At 46.0% G+C, this 16,398-nt stretch overlaps 3 protein-coding genes across 3 annotated transcripts; 1 reads left to right on the forward strand and 2 right to left on the reverse strand.

Moving 5' to 3' along the window:
* Positions 1–1,614: 1,614 nt before the first annotated feature.
* Positions 1,615–5,165, reverse strand: LOC135935773 (profilin). The gene is made up of 3 exons (XM_065478332.1): positions 4,963–5,165; positions 2,906–3,183; positions 1,615–2,257 (listed from the first exon to the last, which is right to left on the reverse strand). Exons 1-2 carry the CDS (start codon positions 5,071–5,073, stop codon positions 2,914–2,916), a joined length of 381 nt encoding a protein of 126 aa, XP_065334404.1. The 5' UTR covers positions 5,074–5,165; the 3' UTR covers positions 1,615–2,257; positions 2,906–2,913.
* Positions 5,166–5,679: 514 nt separating this feature from the next.
* Positions 5,680–9,144, reverse strand: LOC135948106 (integral membrane protein 2C). The gene is made up of 5 exons (XM_065497182.1): positions 8,960–9,144; positions 8,475–8,795; positions 8,297–8,411; positions 6,292–6,438; positions 5,680–6,228 (listed from the first exon to the last, which is right to left on the reverse strand). Exons 1-5 carry the CDS (start codon positions 9,023–9,025, stop codon positions 6,083–6,085), a joined length of 795 nt encoding a protein of 264 aa, XP_065353254.1. The 5' UTR covers positions 9,026–9,144; the 3' UTR covers positions 5,680–6,082.
* Positions 9,145–9,806: 662 nt separating this feature from the next.
* Positions 9,807–15,742, forward strand: ksr (kinase suppressor of ras). Its single transcript, XM_065492749.1, has 12 exons — positions 9,807–10,170; positions 10,221–10,358; positions 10,412–10,556; positions 11,278–11,794; positions 11,897–12,186; positions 12,247–12,380; positions 13,000–13,440; positions 13,491–13,664; positions 13,928–14,247; positions 14,692–14,820; positions 14,880–15,009; positions 15,298–15,742. The coding sequence occupies exons 1-12, from the start codon at positions 10,027–10,029 to the stop codon at positions 15,448–15,450; spliced, it is 2,715 nt and encodes a 904-aa protein (XP_065348821.1). The 5' UTR covers positions 9,807–10,026; the 3' UTR covers positions 15,451–15,742.
* The last annotated feature ends 656 nt before the right edge of the window (positions 15,743–16,398 follow it).

The raw sequence follows: 16,398 nt of genomic DNA on the forward strand, positions 1-16,398 counted from the left end.
TAATCCTGCGGTATGTTGCACGCGGAGAACTGTGCCGAACACGCGTCAAAGGTTGCGGTTCTCCGAAAAAATGTGAAAATTGCGACTTTTGACATTACACGGGAGTTTATTTCATTTTTTAATCAATTATTAAAATAAATAAATTATTTGGCTGTGAAATTTAGGCAATGGAATAATTTTTCACAGCTTCCAATCCTTGCGGGACCGTCTTGTGAGCACAAATCATGCAATTTTGAGTTATTTAAAAATTTAAATCGTAAAATTAAGCTGTCTAAATCTAAATTATTCCCAACTTTAACTGAAAAAAGTTAAAAATCGCATTTTTAAAAATTGTTTTCTGGAATTTTCTGCTTTTGAAATATTTTTCGATAGGAATGGTTGAAGGGTTCATTAAGGGAACAATAATTGGAATTATTTAAGACTTGTGTTCTCGATTCTCTCCCAGGAAAGGAGATTTTTTCTATAATTTATTTAGCTCAAAAATGTCGGTTTCCAATCGTGTAAATTTTTTGTGCTTTTCGAAGAACCCTGCTCGTCAAAAACTGGCATTTCTAAAAAAATTAAAGTCAAAAACATCATAAAATTCAAAATTGTTGCAAAAAAACGTTAATTTTGCACCAGATAAGAGCCTAAAATTGTTTCCCGTCTTATTTTCATAGCTATAAATTAAATATCAATTCTAAGAATATTTAAATGAGAAGAAAATTGTGTTTTTCTATTAAATTTACTGAGCCAAAATAATTGTTATTTTTAAAGAGCGCTAATCTGAGATTCAAGGCTGTGTTGGTTTGACCTTTTAGAGGAACTGGTTTATTTATTTTTAATGCGAGGCGAGACAGGAAAATGATAAGAAAATATTTTGCGGTTTTTTAAGAGGCAAATGGAGATCATTATGCCACCGCACTTCCGCAATGCGACGCGATAATCCACTTTTTATCGCCTTTCAATTAAAAGCCGCTGTGCGGTGATAAAATCGCAATAAAAATTTAATTGATAAAATAATAAAATCGCCATAAAAACTGACATGACCAAATTCTTCAAGGAATAAAGAAAGAAAATTAATAAAATGGAAATTTTTCAGGTAAGAGCCTTGGAATCCATTTAAAATGAGTAGAATTCGGCTTATTGTATAATTAGAATTTTCCCTGAATTAATTGTAAAGCAAAATCAAGCTTGAAAATTATTTTAAATACCAAAAAAATAGGAATATTGCAAGATTTCCGTTTTACCAGGCACAAAAATTTAATTTTTAATTATTTCTTCGAGCGTTTTAATTAATTTTTTGAACTGTTTGAGTAACGAGAAAAATAGAATTTAAAAAAAATTGCCCAGAGAGTGCAAAATATTTAAACCGAGTTAAAAAAAGCACAAGTTGCATGTAATTAAAAAAGGCATCGAATTTTTCTAGAGAGCGAGATGAGCGTGTGGCGCGCGGGCGGGCGGTGTCGGTCGACCCCTTTAGTGCTCGAAACCATACAACTTTTGAAAAGGGAAGCAACAGGAAAGACCAATATTTGTGCAGCAACAAACGTGCCAGCAGCAGCAGCGTTGCGCTCTTCGTTCGTTCGTTCGTCTTCTTTGTGCAAGGCGGGCGGCGAAATCAAAAAGCGGCAATTTGAAAATGAAAAACGGCTTTTTATTCTAAAGTTGTTTCATTATTATTTGTCACTCAATTCAATAAAATAAAAACAGCGATAGGGATCAATGGTATTTTCATAGAATACTGACAGGAGATTTTTCCTTCTTTTTTCTTTTATTTATTATTTTACCATTAATTCAATCGTGTAAGTGTGTGTGTCTGTGTGTTTGTGTCGTGTGTGTGTGTGTGTACTTAGTATTTGAAAAATGCGCCGTGAGAAGGAGCGAGAAAGAAAGAAAGAATCGAGCTGCTGCGGGGGCGGTTGGGCGGGCGGGCGGGCGGGGATCGGACTCAAATTGGCACGTGGTTGAGTTTTTTTCAAGTTCCCCTTATCTTTTATTATTTCAATTCACAAAAAAGGAAATTGTCCAGCAAATAGTAGTAGTATTTTATAGTAGTAGTAGTTTTCGATGTGATCTTAAATTAGAGTAGTACAAAAGGACCAAAAAACACTTCAAGTCACGATGATCAGCAACCAAATGCGCGTGTGTCGATTTCTTTTTCTTTTAATTTTGAAAATACTTTTAAATTATCACTTAATTGGCAATGTTTAAGGCCCTCCTGGGCTGAAATAATAACAAGCAAGCGACGTCCACAAGATCTTCGGCCGCTCTCCACCTGAAACACAGCCACAAATATTTTTTTAGTGTCAAAAATCTTTAAAAATAAATTAAATTGGAACCAAAAGCCACTGTTTTATTTATGAAATTAATTTTAGAGCATTTTTCTTCAAATTTCAGGTCGATTCTATTTTCTTAAGGTACAAGAAAATTATTTTGCAGTGATTCTTAGCCTAATTATTATTTTTTATTTATATCAGAAGTGCTTGGAGAAATTAAATTCCTCGCAGAAAATTATTTAAGAGCAATTTCCTTCAAATTTCATGTCGATTTTATTTAATAAAGCAATTTAGAAAATTAATTCACTGTGATTCTTGGCATAAATATTTTTTATTTATTTCTGAGGTGCTTGGAAAAATAAAATTTACCATGAAAAAATATTTCAGCAGCATTTTCCTTTAAATTTCAGGTCGATTAAAATTTTTTTGTGATGAGAAAATTTATTTTGCAGTGATTTCTAGCCAAATTATTATTTTATTTATTTTTGCAGCGCTTAAAGAAATAAAATTCACCATGAAAAAATAATTAAACAGCAATTTCCTTCTATTTTCAGTTTGATTTTATTTATTTTTTAGTCTCAGGGGACAAATAAATGAAAAACAATTTGATTTTAATTAATATTTAGTATTTAATAGGAGAGACTGACCTCGAGTGCTAGTATCCACAGCCGACGAGATACTCTCCGAGCTTCTCGACGACCGAAGCTGCCTGCTGGGGCTGGATGGGGTCTTCATAGAGGGCGACCACGACGGCCTGGGTCGTCTTCATGCAGTGCACGCCCACCTTGCCCAGCTTGGCGCGCACCACCTTGTCTGTGCCCGAAAGGTAGATGTAGCGGGTGCCGCCCAGCGTCAAACCCCCTGTGGTCAGCAGGTCTTGGCTCTCGAAGCCCGCCACCAGCTTTGCCAACTCGTCCTTCGACGGCTGAAAAAAAGAAAGACACAAATTCTTTAGTTTTTCATTCACACCAACGGGGAACGCGCAGACATGGCGTCGGGAAGGGTTCGGCGGGAAAGTTCGTTCCTAACAGCTGATTAACCCGGTAAAATTCGCGAATCGTCCGTTAGATGGCCAATTGAAATGTAACAAAATGCGCGGGAATTAAATTATTCGGTCGGCACGCCCCTTTTCCGACGCTTCTGATTGGCCAACTGGATTTGCCGCCATTATTTCAACGCCATATTGAATTCTGACCGGCGGGAAAACCAACACAGATCGCAACCCGGCCCCCCGGTGGGAATTTCGACTGCGCAGAAGGTTTCAATTTGCGTCACGCATGCGCAGTGATGAGTTTCTGCCTCCCTTTGAGATTTAGAAGCGATCTGAACGTACTGCGCATGCTTGAGATGCGCACAAACCTACTGCGCAGCTTCAACATTCAAACAAAATTTGGCGAATTAAGCCAAAATACGCGGGAATAAAATTATTAGGTCGGCACGCCCCCTTTTTTGCCACTTCCGATCGAACTGTCTCCTGATTGGTCTTCAATTTGTCGACGCCATCTTGAATTCTGACCGGCGGGAACAAAAACAGATCGAAAACCGGACCCCGGTGATTTACGGTAGATTTTTTTTTTAAATTATTTTCGACGGCTTTTAAAAAAAATTGACAGATAACCCAAATAATTAGTTCCTAATTGATTTGTAATTTTTTGTTTTGAAAAACATGTTTTTAGAATTTCCCAATAATTGAAAACAGTGTGGTAATTTCCTTTGATTTCGAAACTAGGTCAGTGAATTTGACTCGAATTTAAAGATCGATTGTCCATGTTGGGCCGACGGAGGAGCCTCATGGAAATGAGTCACTCTTCTCGCTCGCTCGCTGCTCGGCGCGTGATTCACGGCCCGTTTTGTCCCTCGCTTTTTTCTTTCCTCCGCCGACTCCTTGGGAAATTTTCTGACTCTGGTAAATAATGAAACGGCCATTAGGAAAATAATAATCACGAGTCACGATAAGGACAAAAAATAACACGTCTCAGACGACAGATGGACGACTTTTGGACACATTTTTTGTCTAATTTTAGGCAGGCCCCGAAGCGCGACGCGAGTTTTATCTGCCGAAGATCTATTCTTGAAATAGGGCGTGGCCAAAATCAGTTTCGGAGCCCGAGAAAAACATAAATAGTTGGTCGCTTGAATTTAAAGCCGAGAGATTGTTCGATTACGCAATTTGGCCGCAACGGTACGTCCTCTGGACGAGCGTGTTGACCACGGTCAGCGTCCAATTTCGCCTCACGCGCCGGCCGGCCGCTCGGCCGACCGGCCGGCACCCCGAAATTGGGACAAACTCAATTAAATCGCACCCCCTGCCCTTGAAAAAAAATGGCGTCCGGTGCAGTCCTGACGGCACGGCACCTCTCGCGCCAACATCAAAAAGGCACTCCCTGTTTTTCAATCGAGGACACCGCCACGAATTCACGAATTATTGATAGTCATCACACGGCCGCGCACTTTTTTTTCTCCTCGTTTACCGACTCGGGGCCTTTAAATACGGTTGCGGCCCCGGCCCTGCTGGGGGCCGCGGCCTCCCCGCCTGCCCTGCCCGCCTGCGAACTGCTGCTCCGAATTCCGAATTTGGTCCCGTCGGCGCCCGAATTCGGCGGTCGGCTTCCGGGGGCGCGGGCCGCCGCCCATCCGCCGCCCGGCGACGGGGGCACGAGGCCCCGGGCGCGTGGCATGTGGCTCTGTGTGCGCTCGCTCTCACCTCGAAGCCCTCGGACTTGGCCCACACGTTGCCGTCGTGTCCGGCGATGGCCGCCTTGGTGACGCACCGCGAGGCGAGCAGCTGCTTGTCCACGTAGTCCTGCCAGCTCATGGTGTGTGAGGACCGAAAAAGCGACTCGAATTTGACAGAAGCGAAAGCACGGAGTCAGTCTCGCCCGGCTGCGACTCTGAGAGAGGGAAGTAGTTCCGGCCGCGCAGCAATCCGCCAGTCCGCCCCCGAACGCGCCCCAAGCCCCCGCCCCTCTTTCCAAATAAGTTCTTTTTCACTTTTCGTTTATCCCCGGATGACTGTGTTGGGAAATTCTTCGAATTCGTCTCAAAAGCAGCCGATTTCGGGCAGGATCTACTTGACGACGCTGCAGTCAGCGCCACTCGGCCAATGGCGGCCGCTCGTCGAGGTGATTCCGACCAATGGGAGAGCCGCTTACTCGGCGTATTAGTCAGGATGCCCCGTTTCCTCGTCTGCGATACCGTCTGGCCCGGTCTGACCGACCCCAAGGACTGCAGACGCACCCTTGACCCCCAAAAGGGGTCGTTGCCGTCTCGCGAGCCACCCTTCCTCACAACCCGACGCGGAATTTTGCGAAATGGGCGGGAGGCGCCGTTCCGTCTCGTTCGGCTATTGATTTCCGTTGCGGTTTTTAATTTAAACGAGTAAAGCACGCCAACTAAACTGATTAAACACGGAAACACACGATTAAAAATTCCAATATCTTTATTATTCATATTTTAACAGCTAATTCACTAGAATATAGTAAAATGCTACACTTTATAAACGTTGCAAAGAAGGTGGCGAGTGCGTTGCGTAGTATATATATCTAGTCTCACAATTATTATCAAGGATTAATATTTATTTATGGCAAGAGATAAAATTAAAAATTTGAAAAATATGACACGTGGATAGGTACCAATATTCTCTTTCACAGAGGAACGATTTATTTAAAAAATAATAAAATACACCTACGACATTTAGAAAATGGTCTAACATCGGAACGCAGGCAATAAGTATATAATATATTCTCAATATTTTCTTTCTTTTTCTTCTTCGCAACACATTAAAAAGGTACAGTCAAAGCAGAAGATTATAATTACAAGCGCAATTAGTGCTGCAGATCGGCGAGCGCGGCGTTCTGCTGCTTCTCGTAGTCTTCGACCGCGGCCATGTTGACCACGTCGATCTGCTGCAGGTTCTGCCCGGCGAACTCGGCGAAGAACTCGCCGTTGATGCTGGTGCTTCGCTTGTACACTAAATAAAATAAAAAAAGAGTTAGTTAAAATCACTGCGAGGAGCAATTTTTAAATGCATTACGGATGTTGTGGTAGGGCGCCAGCATGTAGGTCGACTTTCCTTCGCACTCGTTCGCGATGTACAAGCCGACGGGTTTCATGTCCGACAAGGGAGGAATCACCACTCGCATGCGGCGTCGGACGCGGCCCATGTCGATGTCGTAGTAGCCTGCAATCAGACGGAAACACGTTATTGCTCGCTCCATCACTTTCCAGCCCAGCAGATTGACAACGCATGAAATGAACAGAACACACGTCTCTTGTGCAACTGGTGGCAGGCGTCGCCCTCCAATATCTTTTTTTCATTAATTCTGAGCGAGAAGCTAGTAAACTATTGCTGTTAAAATTCATTTAATAATTGGTTTGGCTTGAAAAACAAAAAAATTTGTAAAGATTAATGGAAAATTATGCAATTTTATAAAGAGTATGCAGAAAAGTCGATGATTACTCAATGGAAATACATTTAAGACAGTTTTTATCGATTCCCGAAAGTCAAATTAGGTATCGCCGTGTCAAAAATTGGCGAAAACGTAAAATCCGTTCCTATAAATTAATTTTAAAATGTTTAATATAAATTCTACTGCAGTTCATTGGACTGGTCTTTGTTTATTGCAAGGGTAGAATGCACAGCACTCAAAGCAGCACGGTTTTGAGTCTAAAATTGCCGCGGAAATGCTTTAAAATCGCAAGTTACCGGTGGCGCCATCTGTTCGAAGCACCGAAATTTCATTTTTTACCGTGCTAATCGATTCCTGAGGGTCAAATTAGTCTAGTCAGTTGAAATACTCTGTAAAATATTCAGCGCAACGTGCTGAAATCGGCGAAAACGAGAAAACCGTTACTTATGGCGAATTTTTGTTTGAAACTAGCGCCAAAACGGTGCCGGCAGTCAATCAGAGAAGCGATCGAGACAGCAGCGCCACAGTGGAAGCCAGCAGTCCAATCAGAGAGGACCGCTTGCTTCTCGGATTGGTTGCCAGAGTTCTTGTTGCGCTAGTTTCAAACAAAAAACCGCCAAAAGTAACGGTTTTTACGCTTTTGCAGAATTTCAGCACGTCGGGTCGAATTTTCGACCGAGTATATGACCTGCCTAAACTAATTTGACCTTCAGGAATCGATTGGCACGTTCAAAAATGAAATTCCAGTCCTTCCAGCAGATGGCGCCACCAGTAACTTGCGATTTTAAAGCATTTCCGCTGCGATTTTGGAGTTAAAACCAAACTTTAGAGTATTTTACTCTTAATTTGATGTGCAATAAACAAAAATCAGTCCATCCTACTGCCGTAGAAACGTTAGAAATAATTTTAAAAGCTGCTACGGCGATTTGCTTGACGATTTTTGTAAATTACATCAGAAAAAGTGCTTGAAATGTACTGAGGAAGGTTCAAGCGAGTTATCAGTGGCGCCATCTATGTTTAAATATTTTTTCCAACTAAAATTAATCAAAGTTACTAGTTCTCGAGCTGTCATAAGGACAAAAATTCAAATAGGGGCAAGATTTTACCGATTTTATTACATCCAGACCGAAAATATTGACTGGCCGAGGGAAAAATCACAAGACACCAAGATTTTAACTCTTGCAATTTTCACAAAGTTAATGTTTATGAAGATTCGTTGATAATCTGCAAATATCTGTCAGGATTTTCCTCATTTTCGTACTCTAAATTTAATAAGGGTTAAATATTCCTTGATAGGGCGTGGCAAGAGGCAGGAATCGAGGAATCTGCACAAAAATCATCAGTTTTCGCTTTTTGTTAAGAATTTACGTCAATAATCTGTTTTAAAATTTAATTAGACAGAATTGAAAGGAACTTAAGCGTTGAGAACTGTTCTGATTCGCTTTTCACGTCATTAGGAATCGAAAAAACTGCTCAAAATTTACAAAAATTCGTTATGTAAGATGTTTGAAGCCACTAACAGATTGAGTCACCATATATTAAAAATTTCCAGCGACTCAAAGACTCAACGTGACTCGTTTAGTAATATTTAATTGATATTTCCTAGGATTTATTAGGAAATTTTCTTACCACCCCACATCTTGTTAACCAAATCGATCATGTTGGTCGGCGGGACGATGACCCTGCGGTCCAAGGGCATGACGAAGCACCGGTCTCCGATCATATCAATAATTCCAGTCATGTTCTGAAATAATAAAAAAAGCGCATAAAACCCTTCTAAACCAAATTAAAAATTAAAAGAACAAACAGCATTGAAGTCGTGGATGAACCTGGCAGCCCTGCCGCCCGAGAAGTCGGGCACCCTGACGGTGGCGTAGTTCTTCTCGACATCGACCTCGAACTCCTCGTTGAAGGTGGAGCGGCTGGTGAGCGAGTTGTCTCCGTTGAGGCCGTACGGCACGTGGCACCAGCCCCTGAAGTTGGTGTTGCGGTGCACCGAGCGGTAGATGAACGTGCAGCCGATGATGCCGAAGCTGAGGAACAGCAGCGCGGCCAGCAGCAGCACCCACGAGTTGCGTTTGTGGTAAACGCCCGGCGACACCACGGCTGACTCGACGTCCGCCTCCGACTGCGATAACAGCAAAACAGAATTATTCCAGAGAGAAAGTAGTGTCGGATTTCATGGGTGTAAGCCTGATAAGAATTTGACCGCAGCTCCGACACTGTTTGCGTCACGAACGCGACGAATTAGATCAAAAAGGGAGTTTTCGCCAGCGCGTAAATGCTGCTCACCTCGTTAATCACGAGCGGCTGCTCCAGCTTCTTCTTCTCGGTGATCGGCTTCGTGATGATGGTCATTTTGCTGACCGAATCTGAATGTTTACCTCTTTAACTTGTGCGTTGTACGACGAGATCGATAGCAAAATTCTTGCAGCCTGTGATCAATAACTCCGCCTAGTTGTTTGCGGAATTGAGCGACAACAGCGCCACTCGCGTCTCCTCCGCAACCTGCTTGAGTGGGAGCGGTCGGAGCAGCAGACTCGCAGACTCGGATTCTGAGGCGGGAAAACTTTTGAGTTTGTGTTACGCGCCGCGAATTTTGCCGAATTTGATGATTTTTATTGTTGGAGTTTTGGATTGTACTGCAGGATGGTTACGAAAATGGATTTGTGATCAAAAACTAATGAACAATAGGAGACATGCCCTTGATTTTGCATTGTTGAGGAAAATAATCGGTAAAATTGGTCCCTTAAGTATTGTTTGTGACAGCGAGCAAGAATTTTTTGAATCACGTCTAAGTAACAGAAATTTAACTGTCAAATTATTGTAATAATTTAATTAAGTAAATGGAATTTTAAAATTTTCAGCGATTTAGATGGAATTAATTGATTTCTCTTTTAATAAAAATAAAATTAAAAAAAAATCTGCCAAAATTCCTCCAAGAAAATTAATTTAAAAGTCAAATAATTAGTTTCATAAAATAGTTTCTTCCTCATTTATGTAAATTTTCGGAGAATTTTTTGAAAAATTCTTGGGCGCGCGGCAAAACAGAATTTTTAGCTCGAGTTGAATGCACTCTAACCGGTTTAAATTGGAGTAAATTCGCCATCAAGGCCGAACAGCAGTGTAGCCGAGTGAAAAATTTCGCAGCGGCAGCAAAAGAGAGCGAGAAGAGGTGTTTCGGGGTCAAGTGTGCGACGAGGGGGTGCGAGCGCCCCGCGGTGCGGAATACCGGTACAAGCGAGCACGACGGCGGGCAAAATAATCGATGGCGGGCGGATTCAAGATGGCCGCCCCGAGTGTACGTTCGCGGCCGTCGGAGCAAGGCGGTCGTCGCGCAGTGTGAGGATGTGATCGCGATGGCGGAGGACGAGAGCGAGGCCCTGAAGCACGTCAGGGTGCTGCAGAGCATGATCGACCTTTCGGCCGAGCGGCTGGAGGGCTTGCGCACGGAATGCGTCACCACGGAGCGGCTCACGCAGCACGAGATCCGCACCCTCGAGGTCTGTTTTCTTTCGCTTTCAAAGCATTCTCACCCTCCCACCTTCCGCAGGGCAAGCTGGTCAAGCTGTTCTCGCGGCAGATGCTGGCCCGGGGGCAGCTGAGGGAGCCGCACCGCGCCCCCGGCCACGGCCAGAGCTGTCTCGTCCAGTGGCTCAAGGTCGTCGGCCTCAAGCAGGACTCGATCAACGTCAGTTTCGCTCGATTTCATTCCAATTGTCTCTCAACTGTGGTGTTTTGCAGGCCGTTTGCTGGAAGGTCCAGTCGCTGGAGATCCTGCGCGACAAATCGGAGCACGAGGTGCGGCTCATTCTCACGGAGGCGGGTCTCAGGGAGGAAGAAACCAGACGGCTCGCAAGGGCCCTCAGGAACCTTCGTAAATATATAGGTCGGTTCCCTTTAAGGTTTGGTATTTAATTTTTTTTAAAAGGATTAAAAGGTTTTTTATTCCCAGGTTATTAGTGAGAATAACGAAGTAGCATGGTTTTCCCTCTAAACGTGCCTTGGGTTGCCCTTAGATTAAAGTGGAGACCACCAAAACAAGTGAACTGACGTCAGGGTAGCCTTCAAAAGATGTGTGGCCACTTTTACGACGCCTGACGGGCTCAGTATTGGTTCAATCGGCATGATTTGCTCACCTTTAGATTGGTCAAGTCAAGAGCTATCAGAACATATGCAGCTTGACCCCTTGGAAGCCATCAGGGTGCTCAAAAACGACATTTTTGCAAATCAGGGTCGTGTACCCTGAATGCGCATATTGCTTGAAAAGGGTCAAGTTGCACATTTTCTGAAAGCTCTTGACTTGGCCAATCCAGCGGTGTGCAAATCTTGCTGATCGAACCATTACAGAGCCCGTCAGGCGTCGTTGAAGTGGCCATATATTGAAATTTAATATATTCCATCGCTCGAGGGCTACCCTGACGCCAGGGTTTGATGTTTTCCCTGTTATGAAGGTATTTCTTGACTTCAGGGATGATTTCCCAGCATGTTTTAAGGGTGATTAGCACAAAGTCTAACGTTCTAGTTAAATTAAAACTTGAGTTATTCTCAATTCCGATTTTTTAATTTTTTAAATAATTTTGATTGAGGCTATATTTTGATTTTCGCAGACATTTTGGCGCGCGAGGAGCGCAAGGAGGGCGTAGGGTGCGAGCCGCTGGACGAGACGCTGTGCTGGGACTCGTGGGACAGGACGCACGGTGGGCCGCACGACACGCGCACCTCCCCTCGGCCGTCCCGCACTCGGCACCAGCGCCGCTCGGTGCCGTCGGCCGACGAGGACGGCGCCACGGCGTCGGCAGGGCCGGCGCCGTACCTGCTGGCGGGGCCGCTGTCGCCGCTGCCGGTGGTGCTGCACCCGACGCCGCCGGCCACGCCCACCACCAGGGCCGCCGGCAAGGTGAAATTCCCGACGACGCCGCCGCCGCGCAAGAAGCACCAGACGGGCGTGCAGCCGCCGCCCCCGCCGCCCCACCCGCCCCTGCAGGCCTCCAGCGCCATCGGCCTGCCGCGCATTCTGCCCAACCCGGAGCTGCCCCTCAAAAAGTCCAAGTCGGACGAGTCGCAGCTCAGCAACAAGGGCGACGCCAACCCTGCAAACCCTGCCGACCCCAACGCGCCAAAAGGGTGAGTGCCAGGAAGGGACCTGACCTACCCTGACGCCCCTTTTCAGGGTTCCGCACCCTGAGATCGATCCTTATTTAACTCACTTTTATTAAATTGTTGCAGTGACGTTCGTCGGAAGCGGCTGCCCACGGTTGGCGGTGACGGCGGCGACGTGGGCGGCCAGGCGTCGCCCCTGCTGGCGTCGCCGCTGCGGTCGCCGCCGTACGGGCCGTCGGGCTCGGACGGCAGCGACGACACGCCGTCGAGCATCGGCGGGCGGCTGCAGATCCCGAAGAGCCCCAAGACGCCGACGGTCAACCGGCAGATGGGCCACTTCATCAACCACCGCTTCACCAGGACATTCAAGATGATGACCCAGTGCAACGCGTGCTCCAAGCAGATGTTCGGCACAGGTACAAATCGGCAATTTCCGAATTTCCGGGGAAAATTGTGTTTAAATTTGATTTGGGCAGGCGTCAAGTGCAAGGAGTGCGGATTCGTGTGCCACAAGGACTGCAGCGCCAGCATTCCGCCGTCGTGCGGACTGCCAACCGGACTAGTCGACGCCTTCAAGGAGAAACTCGAGAGTGACGGAGGCATTTTCCAGGTTGGTTATTTATCACGAGTTAAACTAACGTCTAAAACGCGAATTTTGGAGCCAAACCCGACCTGCCGACGCCATTCGGTGCGAAATGAAGTTTTTGAAGTCTCCATTTGACACAAAATTCCATCACGAGTCCAAAGGACTTTGGTTTTTCCCTCTGCGACACATGGAATGGAAGCCGAGTTATAAATTTTTAAAGGAGAAATAAACGTGACATTACTAAATTGTGGTTTTATGGGCCCAGCCCGGGCCCTGTTGGCTGGAGGGCGATGACTCCATCACCAGTCGATGCCTCTCGGTGGGACACGTCCGCCAGGATGCGGTTTTCAAAAATCTGACCATTTCTCGAATTGCTGCGATTTTTTTATGTCCTAATTTCTGGGTTTTCTCCTTTGATTGACATTTTTGTTATTTTTTTTTTTTTTTAATTCAACGGGTTGATAGATTAGAAGTCACAACATCTCTAACGAAACGTCTTGACAACCTCAACCACCTGGCCTATCATGACAACCTTTTTCAGGGTATCTCACCCTAAGGTCGATCCTGTATTAACTTTTCGAGATTTTTCAGCTCTGAAAATTACATTAATATTTAAAATAATTAAACACAAATCATTTTGCAGAGTCCATCGATGTCGACGGGTCGTATGACGCGCCTGCGCAAGCCGAGTAAAGGACCGAAGGGTGGTGGCGGAGTGGGCGGCGGCTCAGCGCCGTTCGCTGGCCCCGACTCTTCGTCAAACACGTCTTCGTGCAACAGTTCGACGCCGTCGAGCCCCGCGATGTTGGTGGCGGCGACCCCGCTGGCCAAGGGGCACTTCCACTTCCCGGAGGTGGGCGTCACCCTGGAGACGCACCCGCTGAGCCCGCCTCCGACGGGCGTGCTGCGCCAGCCGCAGCGGCGGCTGCCGGCCGAGCCGCTCGACACGCGGGTCAACTCGAACGACTCGGACCGCACCATCGTCTCCTCGATCGCAGGAGACTCGACCGACTCTGAGCCCAACCGGCTTGACTCGCAGGGCTCCCAGGAAGGAGAAAGACTCGTCTGGCCCAGGCAGAACTCGGTAGGTGCATTTTTTTAGTTATGATTAAAATGCTTTAATTTTATTTTCAGTTGTCTCTGCGAGAGTGGGACATTCCGTACGACGAGCTGTCCATCAGCGAGCCCATCGGCAACGGCCGCTTCGGCACCGTCTTCAGCGGTAACTGGCACGGCAGCGTAGCCGTCAAGGTGCTTAACATGGAGTACTTGGACGACGAGAAAACTCTCGAGGCCTTCAAATCGGAGGTAAAATTTAATTAAAATTCTCCTTGATTGGAAAAATGGGCTAATTCGTTCGTGCCGCGGAAATTTGGCCGAACGTTCGCTCCGCCCACTTTCATAACCATAATCGGAGAGGTCTACCACATGGAGCCAACTTCACTCCGATCAGCTGACTCGTGTTGGCCATGCAGAGGGATGTAGAAGTGGGCGTGGCGAACTATCGGCCAATTTTTCGCGCCATTGAATTTTACAAATAAAATCTGACAACTTATATTTCCTCCTTTCAGGTTGGTACATTCCGGAAGACGCGTCACGAGAACCTTATCCTGTTCATGGGCGCGTGCATGAAGCCGCCCAAGTTGGCGCTGGTGACGTCGCTGTGCAAGGGCCTGACGCTGTTCACGCACATCCATTTGCGCAAGGACAAGTTCAACATGAACAAGACGACCAACATCGCGCAGCAAATCACGCAGGGCATGGGCTACCTGCACTCGCGCGGCATCATCCACAAGGACCTCAAGAGCAAGAACATCTTCCTCGAGAACAACAAGGTCGTCATCACTGACTTTGGCCTCTTCAACGTCACGCGCCACTGCCATGGCAACAGGTAATTACTTTTTTTTTGAGCTAGAATCGGGAATTTTGTCATGGTTTCACAAATAAAATCTCTGGTAAGGAAAGAAAATTTCAAATATTCGCGGGTTTGTGACCAGCCACGCCCCCTATTAAAGATTTAAGCGAACTGCGCTTAATCACACGCCCCCTTTTTAAATTCCTGCAATATTTAAGTGCGTTTTGAACGTTTAAAAAATGGAAGGTCAAACCTTGAGTTGCAATTCCGACCCTGACGTGACCCTGAAGGTGTTAAAATTAAGATACCGATCAAGATATGTGATCTTGGAGTCGTTTTATATATTTCTGACCCTGAAAAATTCAAATTTTTGGTCGAAATTACTGTTAGACTGACTCAATTTTAAAAAATGGAGTTTATTTACTCAAAAATTCCCTTGCCATTATTTTCTTGATTTTATTATTCCTCTTTGTCGAGCAGGAAATGTTCCGGATTGAGCATTCCACCTGGCTGGCTGTGCTACCTGTCACCAGAAATCATCAGGAGCCTGCGCTCCTCGGACAACGACGACCTGCCCTTTAACAAGGCCTCCGACATTTACGCCTTCGGGTGCGTCCCAGCTTGAGATTTATAAATTTTGTTTTTAAAATTATTCTGACTCGCTGCAGAACCGTGTGGTATGAGCTGCTGTGTGGCGAGTGGCCCTTCAAGGAACAGCCTCCGGAGGCGATCATCTGGCAGGTCGGAAAAGGAATCAAACAGTCCCTGGCCCACCTCCAAGCTTCCAGGGACACCAAGGTCAGTTATTTCTTTAAATAGAACTGTTATCAATCTAGTTCGTGCCGCGGATATTTGGCTTTTGGTGCGCCCCGCCCACTTGTATATCCCTCTGCATCGCCCACACGAGTCAGCTGATCGGAGTGAAGTTATCTCCAGTTGGTAGACCTCACCGAGGGCTAACTTCACTCCGTTAAGCTGATTCGGATAGTTATGAAAGTGGGCGTGGCGATCGACCGGCCAAATTTCCGCGACACGTACTTCAAATTCTCCTTATTGGTGAAATGAATTAAAAATTTTGATTTCTAGGACATTTTGATGCTGTGCTGGGCGTTCAAGTCGAGCGAGCGTCCGGACTTTGTGCAGCTGGCGACGACGCTGGGCAAACTGCCGAAGAAGCGGCTGGCGCGGTCGCCGTCGCACCCTGTGCACCTCTCCCGCTCGGCCGAGTCGGTCTTCTGAGCCGAGCCTCCCCTCTGCTGATCTCAGGCGGCCCCTCCCCGCCCGCCCGCCCGCCCACGCCCCCACGCGCCCTCTGCTAGTCCCCCGCTGACCCCGCGAACAAAGGGAGCCCGCCTTGTGATTCCCTGCGCGCGACTGAACCGAAAAGAGCGAGTGAAAATTAATAATAATTATTATGCTGTGTGTGCGTGCGTGCGTGCCTGTGGAAGCATGAGTCAGTCGGTGACACACCGCCTTTTCTGTTGATGCATTCGCCATTATTAAGAGAAAATAAAGAAAACCGTGATAAGAACTAGCTGCTTTTTGCTTTTTAACCCCGTCAGAAAAAATGTAATAAACATTTTAAGCTGCTCAACACTTTTTCACACTCGAGGACACATTCAATGCCTGAAGTGCTCATAAATGGGTCATTTAGAGCTGAAGGAGTAAGTTTAAGTAATCGGTTGAGTTTTGCGAACAATTTTTTGGTATTTAAGGCGTTTTTATATCAATTACCATTTTAAAAAATATTCCTAAGGCAGATTTCAAGTATTTTTTAACTTGTGGGGTACTCTCAGGTTAGCCTTTTAAAGCTGCAAAGAAGAACTTTCTCAAAGGTGACAGCAATCGGCCATCCTCTCGCTCTACCCGATCAGCCCAAAGAGCCAGAAGGTGCTCTGCTCAACACGAAAGGTGACTAGGAAAATCCCGCACATCGCCTTAGAGAGCTGCAGGACGACTTCTCTCCCAATTTGGTGGACTGGTCGTCGCTTGGGCTCGGCAGCTGCGTCTACCTCTAATCCGCCGTGTTCTCTCCAGCGACATAAAACTCCGTCGCATGGAATCAAAGGGTAATTTCCGCACCAAGAATCAAACCTGTTTGAATTTTGTTTATATTCTTAGGAAAACTTTGTCGCCGTCATGAGAGGTGCGTCATCCCAGAGAGAAAAAGTATCAGGGCAGCAGTCT

This window comes from Cloeon dipterum, chromosome 1 (assembly GCF_949628265.1).
Source record: "Cloeon dipterum chromosome 1, ieCloDipt1.1, whole genome shotgun sequence".
In the NCBI taxonomy this organism is placed as follows: Eukaryota; Metazoa; Arthropoda; class Insecta; order Ephemeroptera; family Baetidae; genus Cloeon; species Cloeon dipterum.

Excerpts from the sequence above, each read along its gene's own strand:
- LOC135935773 (XM_065478332.1), bottom strand. The coding sequence starts at position 5,073 with ATGAGCTGGCAGGACTACGTGGACAAGCAGCTGCTCGCCTCGCGGTGC. Across the intron at positions 3,184-4,962 it reads CCAAGTCCGAGGGCTTCGAG|CCGTCGAAGGACGAGTTGGC; the intron begins GTGAGAGCGAGC and ends TCTTTTTTTCAG.
- LOC135948106 (XM_065497182.1), bottom strand. The coding sequence starts at position 9,025 with ATGACCATCATCACGAAGCCGATCACCGAGAAGAAGAAGCTGGAGCAG. Across the intron at positions 8,796-8,959 it reads AGCCGCTCGTGATTAACGAG|TCGGAGGCGGACGTCGAGTC; the intron begins GTGAGCAGCATT and ends CTGTTATCGCAG. Across the intron at positions 6,229-6,291 it reads GGCGCCCTACCACAACATCC|TGTACAAGCGAAGCACCAGC; the intron begins GTAATGCATTTA and ends TATTTTATTTAG.
- ksr (XM_065492749.1), top strand. The coding sequence starts at position 10,027 with ATGGCGGAGGACGAGAGCGAGGCCCTGAAGCACGTCAGGGTGCTGCAG. Across the intron at positions 12,381-12,999 it reads GTGACGGAGGCATTTTCCAG|AGTCCATCGATGTCGACGGG; the intron begins GTTGGTTATTTA and ends ATCATTTTGCAG. Across the intron at positions 14,248-14,691 it reads CGCCACTGCCATGGCAACAG|GAAATGTTCCGGATTGAGCA; the intron begins GTAATTACTTTT and ends TTTGTCGAGCAG.